This window comes from Culicoides brevitarsis, chromosome 1 (genome assembly GCF_036172545.1).
Source record: "Culicoides brevitarsis isolate CSIRO-B50_1 chromosome 1, AGI_CSIRO_Cbre_v1, whole genome shotgun sequence".
Taxonomy (NCBI): domain Eukaryota; kingdom Metazoa; phylum Arthropoda; class Insecta; order Diptera; family Ceratopogonidae; genus Culicoides; species Culicoides brevitarsis.
This window is the reverse complement of record NC_087085.1, coordinates 32089534-32101384: the sequence shown is the minus strand read 5'-3', so window position 1 is coordinate 32101384 and position 11851 is coordinate 32089534. Positions and strand designations below refer to the sequence as shown.

Genomic DNA, 11851 nt, shown 5'->3' with positions numbered 1-11851 from the left:
TAATATATATATTAAAATTATATTTATTACGAATGTTACCCTCCAAACGCTAACCAAATTCGAAAAAAAAAATTTTTTTTTGTTGAATAAATCTCAGTCATCATGTCGATTCATGACGAAAAGCTCTACTACATACTACAAAAACTACTAAATAAATATAATATTATTAAAATAAACAAATGTTTTAAAAATATATATGAATATATATTATGAAGTAGCGAAAAAATGTATTATATATGATTAATATTATTTATTAATTAGATCGGAATTAGCAAACGTTTTTCTTTCTCCTATCGTTGAATCTATCAAAATATACCAATATACATATATTTAATAGTAACAATTGATTATTATTATAAAAATTAAAAATAAAAACAAAAATCAAACATGATAAAAAAAGGAAAACAAAAAAAAAATGAAAAACTAAACTTAATTAATTAAATAGTATGTATAAATAAAAATAATAACTTGTAATATATTATTATATTATTATTAGAAAGTGTTAATTTTTTGAATGAAAAATAATAAAAAAAAAATATTAATAAATATTATAAAATATTTAAAAAAATTCTTTTATTTTAATTTCATGAGTTCATGGCTTCTCAGGTAAATTTTCGGCTAAACATGAATGGAATATAAATAATTGGAATTCTTTTACTCATCACTATGACGACCTATAGCAACGAACATGCAACAAGTATTCTATTGTTAAGGCGACTTAAAACACCTGATCGGCAGATACTTGTTGAATTTTCGCGTAAATATGAATGGAAATTGCATGACATGATAGTACAACCTTCACCGAAAACTTTTAAATTTGCACTCCATTCATAAGCGACACAAAATATTTCTCGTCATTGTTTCTATAGAGATGCGATCAACAAAAAAAAAGTTTCTTTTGATCGATTTAAATGCTCAGAATGCTTCAAATAGTTTCAGTTCCAAGGTTGAGTTCAAACAAAGTGGTTGGAAAATACCGTTTTGTCCTATTTTATAAAAAAAATCAAGATGAAAAATCTAGAAATTACCAAATTTGCTGTGATTTAAGGAATTTTCCTGAATTTTCACACAAAAAAAAGTTTCTATATTAGAAATTGTCATGCAAAAAAGTGAAAATTCCTTGAAATTGTGATTATATAAGACACCTGAAAAAATTTCGTAACACCATGAGTAACAAAGTTAACTTGACAAAATGGCTGCCAAAGCAACATAATGACCGTTTACGGTTATTTCAAGAGTCCCGAGCTCTCGTGAGGAATTTGAGAGCTTTGGGCAAAAAATTTGCCACGGAAATTAACGTTGATTTGCCTGACTATTACGTAAGTATCGTATCAATTTTTTTTAATTAAAAAAAAAATACAAAAAAAAAATTAAATATAAAAAATAGGACGAAAGAATTTTTACTTAGCGTGCAGCAAGTAATTTATCATCGGGAATTTCACGCAATTAAAACTTTTTTTTTCATAAATTGTTGAAACAACTTTTTTTTATTACTAAAAAAAGGAAATTCTTAAACACCTCAGAATAAAAAATTATTTTTTTTTTACTTTCTGCGGTAAATAACGAAACCTTCGTTTCAAGGATCTACCATTGAAGTCAATAAAGTAGGTCAAAAAAATGTATGCATTTCAACCCCAACCCAGCTTGATCATCTAAAAAATTATGAATATTTGTACTTGCGCTTTTAATGGTTGCCATGGCTTTCGTCAATATTTTTATTTTGCGTACGATTTTCATGCTTAAGCATTGAAAACTCGAAAACAATTGAAATAAACATTAAATAATGATAAACAAATGTTCGTCGCTCGTCGAATGACATAAAAAAGTTCATTGTACAAAATACAAGGTCGATCCTTTTCATGTCTGTCAATCAAAATTCGAGTGTTTATAAAGTACCTTCGTCTGATTTTTTTTTCGCAAATTGAAAAAGATGATATTTGCGATATTTATTATTCAAGGGCTTGACATTTCTCTGTTTTTTATCGAATTTCGGAGAAAAAATATTTTTTTTTTTATTAAAATTTGGTATTTTTGCTTGGTTTGGATTAAAAAAATATTTTTTTTTCTTGATCGTAATTTTTCAGGAGTTTGAACGTTTGCTCCAGCAATCCCGCGATTGTTTTGCGATGTTGGCTAAAACGCAATTTCGGTTGAATCGGTTAGCGGTGCAGGCAGGAGATAAAGGCATCCAAACACGAAGTCCTCATAAATTGATGTTGGCCAAAAAATCCATCAAGTTGAGGTTGAATCTGCGAAAGAGACATTATCAGTTGACGTTTATTTTTCACCAAATGATAAGGATTATGTTCAATTCGCCCTACAATAGTGATGTGGTGTTCGATAGTGCGTTGCAACTTTGTAGCTTGTATAATGATGCCGTTTCGTGCGCCATGCAATTTCACGCGTCATCGGGAGCGCAAGTTTGTAGCAGGTTCTTTCCGCCGTTGCTGATTACGCCGAAAAAGTTGGATATTAGCATGATTTTGCAGGTAATTTTTTTTTCACATTTTTTTTAATCAGGAAATTCATAAAAATTAATTTTTTTATAATTTTTGACTTTAAAATTCAGACTTTTTTAATTTTTTAAGTTTAATAAATAAAATTTCTGAAAAAAATAATAATTATTTTAATGTTAAAAATTTCGAATAAAAATAAACTAAGTTTTTTTTTATTTTTATAAAAATATATTTTTTTTAATTTTGAGATTAAAATATAATATTTTTTTTATTTTTTTGAAATCATAAATTTAATTTATTATCAAAATTTAATTCAATTGTATCAATATTTAATTATTCAAAAATTTTGAATTTTTAAAATAATTTTTTTTAATTAATTTTTTAAATCAAGATTGATTTTAGTTTTTTTAATTTTATTTTTAACGAGTTTTGTTATTAAAAATTAGAAAAAAATATTTTTTTTCAATTCATACTTTAAAGGAATTAAAATAAAATTATAGAATTAAATCTTAAATTTTTAACATTTTTTTTATAAATTTTTCACAAAAAAAAAATAAAATTTATAAAAATTAAGATTTTAAATAATTTTTTTAAAAATCAATTAATTCACTTGCCTTTTAAATATTTTTTTTAGATCGTTTCAAAACGCCGCGCCGAACAATGTTGCCTGTCTCTCATCAACTGCATGCTCACAACTTGCAAAAACGAACTCGATCCCAGTGACGAATCCGAATGTTCCAGCATTGAAATTCTTCGAGCTCTCACGGAACATCTAAAGGCTCCTCCGCAAAAACGACGTCCGTCACAAGCTCTTTCCGTTACTTTTCAACAAGGACAGCACGTTGACGAGGACGATGACGACGACATCGATGACATGTACTTTTCAGCTGTAAGTTGATAAAAAAATTTAATTTTACAAAAATTTCGTCCCTCGTCAATTAAAATTTTTCTTTATTTTATCCGGTTGAAAAAAAAAAATTAAAGAAAAAAAAAAGCAATAACAAAAGTAAGTCTCCAGCCACTAGTGCTTCATCCAAAAAAATTTGCGATTACGCCGCGAAAGAAAACACAAATAAACTCGTTACTGCCGAGAAAAGTAACCAAACTGAGCAGAAAATTGAGTCGAATGTCGAGTTGGATGAGGAACTAGTGAGTAAATTTTGTTTTGATGTTGTGCGTGTTGTTTTTCTCAAGAAGCTGCAACTGTCGCTCACGCACGTTTTTACCGTATATTTTCTTAATTCATAAAATGCTGTGAATACACTTGTGCATTTTTTCTCACTTGTTGCTAGATTTTTTTGATGTGATTGAGTGTCAATGTACCGTATTTGGATCTCTTTAGACATCACTTTCAAGTAGGTGTCTTTTTCTAGCTCATCACGAAGTGACGTATTTTTATCTTAAGAAAAGCTCTTTTATATCTTTTTTCTGATAAAATTTGACAAGTCTCACTTTCAGCTCAAATTCGCCACGCTTTTTTGTGTCTATTACTCTCATAACTTTTCACCGTTTTTCCTTAATTCAATTTTTTTTGTTTCGAAATTTAAATAGAAATTAAAATTTTTTGATTTTTTTCTTTAGAAATACACGTCAAAGGTCTTCGATACGATGTCCAAAGAAGCTCTGCAACAAGCAACGATGGCAGTTAGTGTGATGTTAGCGGAGCCAGATGAGAATGAGTTGCTCGAAAATTTGATCGTTGATGAGGAAATTTATATCGCGAATGTTTTAATGAAGTGTGTCAAATTTTGTCCGAGTATTTTTGAGGGACCAGCGATGAATAAGGAAGAGATGCAAAAATGGGTGCAAAAAGGCTCGAGAGGTATTTGGACTCATGTTGGAGGTACGTTGGAACATGTCGTGCTTTGGTGGAATATTTCTCCGTTGGCATGTCGACCTGCGGGATGTGCAAAGTATTTGAGGGAATGGTTAATGTTGTTGGGTGAGTTATGAGTTTTTCCTAAAAAATATTTAAAATAATTAAATATATATTATTTAAAAAATTACAAAATTAAATTTAAAAATAAAAAAAAATGTAAAATTTTTTATTTTTTTAATTTAATAATTTTTTACTAAAATATTTTTTTAATTTTTTTTTTTTAAAAATTAAAAAATTTAATAAAATTTTTAAATTTTAAAAATTTGATTTGTTTTAATTTAATTTAATTTTTCATTTAATTAATTAAATTAAATTGAAAAATCAATTTATTAAGTTAATTTTAAATTATTTAATAATTAATTTAATTTTATAAATTAATTTAAATAATTTTATTAGCTTATTAATTTACAAAATTAATTAATTTTTTTTAAAAATTATTTTTAAACTTTATAACATTTTTTATTTTTAGTTTTTTTTTATTTAAAATTTATTATTTTTAATTATTTATTTATTTTTAATTTAAAAAAAAATTAAATTTTATTTTTTTTTTTTTATTTTTTAATTTCTTAATTTATTTAATTTGATTTTTTTATTTTAAAATAATTTGCAAAATGAAGCTTTAATTAATTTAAAAAAAAAATTTTCTAATATTTTTTTTTTAATTTTTCAAGCTCCCGAGGATGCTCCTGAACCAATTCTCAGCACCCTTAAAGGCTTGGGAGAAACGTTATCCGTTCACGTCATGGAATCCGTATGGGATAAACAATTTCGCCTCGCTCTCGTATCGTCAAGCCTCAACATCGACTACAACTACGAAAATACGGAATTCGCAAATACTCACGCTCATTCCAACCAGAATACCGTTTGCGGTCGCCTGTGGAGTGAACTTTTCTACAGCTTAGTTGCCATCGCCAACAGTTGTGATCGGAATGGGACAATAGCGAGTGAGTTGCCGATCGTCGAACAAATTCCCGTACTTCACAGAATGGATCATTCCATCCACACAGTCCGTATTTGGTGTCTTACGCGCTGCAAACAACTTTGTTCCGAATGGAATATGAAGTATTTCTTCTTGGTCCAAAACGACATTTTGCTCTGCTGGGAACAACTTCGAGAGCTACGAGTGCCCGACTTGGCTGAACCCACGTTGCTCGAGGTGCAAGATACGACCTGCGTTGCCTTACGAGCGAAAGTTGTCGAAGAAATCAAGGCAAATCGTGACGAATTGAAGGACACGGTGAATGATTGCACGGATATTCTCGCGGAAATTTGTCGCATTACGAGTCTGGCGACACTTTCACTGTGTTTTCCCAATACGAATATCTGGCAAACGGAAATCAAGCAACATCGAGCGAACGAATATGTTTCGTACTTTTTGACGCAATTGTTGCTGCCCGTGTTGGAAGCAACGCAAAATTACGACACAATTGGACTTGTTTTGAAAATTATGTGTGAGGCTTGGTTGGATCACATTTATTGCAAAAAGATCAAATTCAGTCATGTTGGAGCGATGAACTTGCTGAAGGACTTTGACGGGGTTGCGGATTGGTTAAACGATTGTGACGCGGTGCAAGATGAACATCGGGACTTGTTGTCGAAGCACGAGGTGTTGAGGATGTGTGAAGGAGTTGGAAAATTGCTGCTGAGGAAACCAGATGAAGTTATTTCGATGGAAACGACACCGAAGAAAAGACGTCGCAAGGGAGAAAGTAAGAGAATTTTTAAAAATTAAAAAAAAACGAAATTTTTGTATAATATTATCAAAATTTATTAAAAATTTTCGGAAAAAAAATTATGAAAAATTAAAAAAAAGAAAAATTTAAAAAAAAATTAAAAAAAAAATGAAGAATTAAAAAAAAATAATTTCAAAAAATCTCTCAAGAAACTTTGAAAATTTTAAAATTGATAAAAAAAATTAGTTATACAGTAATTAAATTAATTAAGTTTAATTAGACCTTTTCAAATTTATTTTAAAGTTTTTTTTCGAAAAAAAAATGTTTTATCTCAAATTTTTTAAAATATTTCTTCATATAAAATGTCGGAATTTCAACATTTATTCAATGTTTAATTAATTATTTTGATATTTTTGAGATTTAAAATAAATTTTAGAATTTTTTAAGTGAAAAGTTACAAAAAAATCATTAAATTTAAAAAATGTTCAATAATTTTGAAAAAAAATTTTTTTAATAAAAATTAAAATCAATTATAAAATAAAAAATTCCAGGTAAAAAATTGTTCAAAATATAGCTTAACCTTAACCTTCTTAATTTTAAATTTTTTTTTTACAAAAATTTATTTTTTTAAAAATCCTATAAAAAAATTAAAATTTCTAAAAAATTATAAAAAAAAATAATTTTGGTTTAATTAATTTTTTGGCAAATTATATTTCATATATTTTTCTAAAATTAAAAATTTCTTGAAAGACTTTTAAAAGAAAAAAAAATTTTAAATTTAATTTTTTGTAAAAAATATTTTAATATTTATTATTTTAATTAAATATTTTAATTTCAATAAATTTTCATTACAGAAGGTGACGACGAACCCCAACAACTGCCCCCTGAAATGTTCGTTCCAAACCAACAACGATGGCTTGAGTTACGGGCACGCACCAGAAATCGCTTCGTCAAGTTCATTCTTTGCCATGGAGCTGAAGCCTTTTAAAAACAACTCAAAAAGTTCGAGATTTTTTGATTTATTTCACATTTCGTTCTTTAATAGAAAAATTTTGCGCCATTTAAACTAATATTAATAAAGGTAATTGTTATTCGTAGTTAACATAATATCACATTCGAAGGAATACTTTGCTTTAGGTACGGCTAGATATAGAAGTTACGTTAGATTTTTTTCGATTCCTTTTTAGAAAATGAAATCTTCGTGAAAGTAATAAAGAATTTTCCTTAAAAGCTAAATTTTGTTTGTTATTTCGACTGTGGTTTACGTTTGCACGTACGACGATGAAGTTCCCAATCGCGACGTTGACATTCCTTCGAACAGTAAGACGTGTTCCAGCAACAGAAGTAATTGGCACTTTCGAAACATGTTTTGCACTAAAATTCGAAAATTTATTATTAAAAATTATTTTTTGAGGAATTTTTCATGAATTTTCTTACCCATTGCTTGTTTTTAGTTTCGCGTATCTCCTCTTCATGTTTCTCCTTCAACTTTGAAATCTTCTTTTGGTAACTTTCGAGCTCTTTTTTCATCATTTCTTTGGAAATTTGGCGCACTTCATCAATTGTCTTCGCTTTGGCCAAGCGATTTTCGAGTTTGGACAAAGAATTTTCTTTTTTGTCGGATTTTTCGACGTTCGTTGCTTCATTTTTGTTGGATGGCAATGAGTTTTCTTCAAAATTGACTTCATTGGAAGACTTTTCTTCCATCATCTTTCGTTCACGTTCGAGTTTGACACGTTTTGGGGCAGGACCCATTGGTTTAACGAAGTTCACAGGGATCCTTTTTGGCGATTCAGGACGAGATTCTTGATTTTCTGGCAGTTTTTGTTCCGGCTCGGCAGTTTTAATGACTTTTGCGGGTTTTTTCGGCTCCATTAACTTTCTTTGAGCAGCAGTAGGTCTCGCTGCGGGAAGACTCATGGTTCGTTGTGTACGTTTTTTGGCTTTTTGCTCGGTTTTTTCGACTTCCGTCGGTTTGTTTGGCACAAATTTACACTTTTTCTTGGCACGTGTGCTTTTTTCCCCCTCAAACGTGAATTTTTCCTTCGGTAATTCGAGTTGTTTTTGATGTTCTTTGAGTTCATTTAACGCTACTTGCAGAGATTTTGTCACATTTTTGCCGCTGTTCAATCTTTTGATGTTTTTGTCGATGGGCTCTATGTTACGTTGATGCACTATCGCACGAGAATGTTCGCCGCCAAAAAATCGAACGTCATATTTTCCATCATCGTGTATTTTGACGACTTTTGCGGGCCAATAGGGAAATCCCGGAGCTTTTGCGTAAACGAGTTGATGTTCGCGCGACGCACAAGGCACTGTAAACCAATTTTTGTCGAATTTCTCGTTGGAATGTCGATAACAATCACGACAAGTCTTAATTTCGCCGATTTCGAATTGCGCATCGGCAAACAAAAAATTCGAAGCTTCAAATTCCGCGGAATGAGGACCGAAAACGAGCGCCAAATTGTGTCCGACATCCAAAATATCGCGTAAAAGTTCCTCAAAAATCGTGTATTCCTGATTGGCGAGTTTGGTTTTGATCATTTCGATGGTCGTTGGAAAGCGCATTAGATGCTGGATCGATAATTCAATGTTTTCCATGATATAGGCGGCTTTTGGCACGGAATTATTTTGCAACGAGAACGTATCTTCGTTGACCCAAGAATGAACACGATTGAAAACAAACGTTAAAAGGTAATTTAACTCCTCTTTACCGATGTCCTTGTACTTTGCACGCCCATTATGGATCAACCGGCATCCGTAACAGAATCTCCGTGAATTGGAATTGTCCGAAATCGACAAATTTTGTGTTTGTTCAACGGGTTCTTTGTACGTAAACGACTTATTTTGCGTTTTATCCACGTGATAGTCCAATTTATCCCAAAATTCCTGCTTTTGCGCGTCAGTCTTGATGCAAGACATGTGAAAAACCCTCAAACAATTGTCGCATTTCCTTACATCGCCGCCGCTGTGACACTCGTAACAATACCAATCCGCCAAATTTTCGGGATAATTCAGGTCGGCATCTTTCAAACGGAGCCCATCTTCAGATTTGATCAAAATTCCATCGTGAACTGCATCGTCAATCACATGAATAACCACATCCTCTGAAATTTAAAAAAATAAATTCACGTGGCGATAAGAAATTCTAACGGATGATAAGAAAAAAAATTACCGTTCACAAAATGTCCGACGCTGGTGACTTCCCGCACTAAAGCATCGTGTTTGATACTTCCGCCGTTCTTGCTATTTGTGAGTTTTCGCACTGCGGTCCAGATTATTTTGACTCCGACGATGGGAGCGCGACGTTGTTGCTGCATTTTGAGCCAGTTTTCTATCCTTGGTCCTTGAAATTCTTCAAAGTTTTCAATTTTCTTTCGATAATTTTTGAATTTTTGATGAGTTTTGATGTTTTTGGGTTCAAATGAGATTCAACATTGCTTCGAAATCGATTTTTGTCAATGATAATTACGAAATTTGAGTTTAAATTAGGATTTAATATCAAAAAAAGTTACGTTGAATTGTTTTGTTTACCTTTAATTTTTGACATTTGCGATGACATTTCATTTGGCGGTCAATTTTTTACATTCCTTTTGGAAATTGATTTTTTGTTGTCTGTCCGTGACTGATTTTTAAAGAAAATTTTAATTTTTTCTCGTTAAAAAATTGAATTTTTAAATATTTTTTAATTAAAAATTATTTTTGATCGAATATTTTTTAATTTTTTATTTAAAAAAAATATTTTTTTAATAAAAATTGAAATTTTTTAAAAGCGCTTTGATATTTTCATCACAAAAGGCTTTATAAATTTTATCGTTGCCAACAAAGAAAATTATCAAAATTTTAAGTGAGCTAAAAAAATGCCTCGTTTGACTAGAAGAGCCTCCCAAAATGTCTGTTACAAGGAGAATATCGACACAAATATCGTAGAAATCGAAAAACCCAAAAGAATTTCGACTCGCAAGCGTCAAAGTCCCCAAAAACTCATCGAAGAGGAATCGCCCACAAAGACACGGAAGAAAAGTCCCGTTGCCGAGCCAGATTCGCCCGGAGTTTCAGCCCAATTTTCGGCATCGTTGCACTTAAACGAGAAAAAAGACGACGTTTCACCCCAAAAAAAGCCAAAGGAAAAGACCAAATACCAAAATGCCCGTCGTGCTCTCACAAATAATGAAAACTACAACTTGCCGGGACGCGAAAATGAGTTAAAACGTCTTCAGAGCTTGATCGACTCCCATCTTGACGCCGAAAAATCCGGAAGTTTGTACATCAGTGGACAACCCGGAACTGGAAAGACTGCCTCGTTGATGAAAATCATGAATAACGACAATTACAAGAAACGAATCAAGATTGTTTACATCAATTGTACCTCGATGTCGTCTGCGGGAAGCATTTATAAGCGAATTTCAACGGAATTGGCATTAAAACCCAAAGGAACGACGGAAAAAGATCATTTAAAGGCAATTGAGGACTTTTTGGTGTCGCGTCATAAAATGGTAATGCTCGTACTTGACGAAATCGATCAGTTATCGACGAATAAACAAACAGTTTTGTACAAAATCTTCGAATGGCCTTCGTGGGAAAAGTCAAAAGTTATTCTAGTTGGCATCGCAAACGCTCTCGACTTGACAGATCGCTTACTTTCGCGTCTCCAAGCGAAATGCGAACTCAAACCGGAGTTAATTCACTTTACTCCGTACTCCAAAGCACAAATTGTCGACATTTTCAAGTCTCGTTTGGAGGAAGGAGGCGTTTTGGATCTGTTTCCAGCAACAACTCTTCAATTACTTGCCGCTAAAGTCGCTTCCGTGTCAGGAGACATTCGTCGAGCGCTCGATATTGGACGAAGAGTTGTCGAAATTGCCGAACAACGGAACAAAGTTTTAGATATTCACGAAATTTCATCCATGATTGATGGAACAAAGACTGAAAATCCCTCCAATGAAGCAGAAAAAAAGCCTGAAGCAGCTCCAGTTCAAATCAAAGAAGTACTGAGTGTCTTAAATAATGTTTATAGTACCGCACAAAGTCTCACCAATGATGAAGATGATGCTTTTCCGTTGCAACAAAAGCTTCTGATATGCGCTCTTTTGCTGATTATCAAACATGACAAGAACAAGGACATCACACTAGGTCGATTGCACGACGTTTATAAGAGAGTTTGTAATAAACGAAACCTTTTGGCGCTCGATCAAACGGAATTTTCGAGTCTTTGTAGCTTGGTTGAAGTTCGCGGGATCATTCGAGTGTTAAAAAAGAAGGAATCTCGCTTGAATCGTGTCACGCTCCAATGGGACGAGCAAGAAGTCAATGCAGCGTTGAAGGATAAACAATTGATAGCAACAATTTTGGACGACAAATCATGTTTAAGTAGATAATTTTAAGAATTAAAGACAGAAAATTTAATAAAAATGTTTCACAATATCTTAAGTTTTTTTTTAATATTTCTAAAATACTATTAATGGCAATTTTCGATTTATTTAGTTAAAAAATGAAAAAAACATTTTAAAAAATGAAAAAATCCTTTAAAAAAATCAATTTTGAATTTTTGGACAAAATTTTATAAAAAATATTTTTTTTAAGTCAAAAAGAGAATAGAAAATTATTCAAATAAATAAAATAAATTTACAAAAAATAATTAGGTATTTTAAAAAGTTCTTATGAATGAAAATAAAAATAAAAAAAATTAATAATTGTTTTTTTTACATTTTTAACTGAATTTTATACAAAAAAAAATTAACTTTAAAATATCTTCAGAAAATTGTTTATAAAATTTAAAAAAAATTGTTTTTTAAAAAATTCGATTTTCAAAACTTTTAGGCAAGTGCAATTTAAAAAAATTT

General features: G+C 30.8%; 3 protein-coding genes across 3 annotated transcripts; 2 read left to right on the top strand and 1 right to left on the bottom strand.

Moving 5' to 3' along the window:
- Positions 1-1166: 1166 nt before the first annotated feature.
- LOC134837648 (uncharacterized) lies at positions 1167-7143 on the top strand. Its single transcript, XM_063853029.1, has 7 exons — positions 1167-1319; positions 2085-2489; positions 3091-3345; positions 3441-3605; positions 4038-4398; positions 5007-6044; positions 6863-7143. Exons 1-7 carry the CDS (start codon positions 1167-1169, stop codon positions 6994-6996), a joined length of 2511 nt encoding a protein of 836 aa, XP_063709099.1. The 3' UTR covers positions 6997-7143.
- LOC134836921 (zinc finger MYND domain-containing protein 11) lies at positions 7031-9479 on the bottom strand. Its single transcript, XM_063852206.1, has 3 exons — positions 9184-9479; positions 7446-9115; positions 7031-7382 (listed from the first exon to the last, which is right to left on the bottom strand). The coding sequence occupies exons 1-3, from the start codon at positions 9326-9328 to the stop codon at positions 7254-7256; spliced, it is 1944 nt and encodes a 647-aa protein (XP_063708276.1). The 5' UTR covers positions 9329-9479; the 3' UTR covers positions 7031-7253.
- Positions 9480-9837: 358 nt separating this feature from the next.
- On the top strand, positions 9838-11425 carry LOC134831275 (cell division control protein 6 homolog). Its single transcript, XM_063844970.1, has one exon. It carries the CDS (start codon positions 9869-9871, stop codon positions 11384-11386), a length of 1518 nt encoding a protein of 505 aa, XP_063701040.1. The 5' UTR covers positions 9838-9868; the 3' UTR covers positions 11387-11425.
- The last annotated feature ends 426 nt before the right edge of the window (positions 11426-11851 follow it).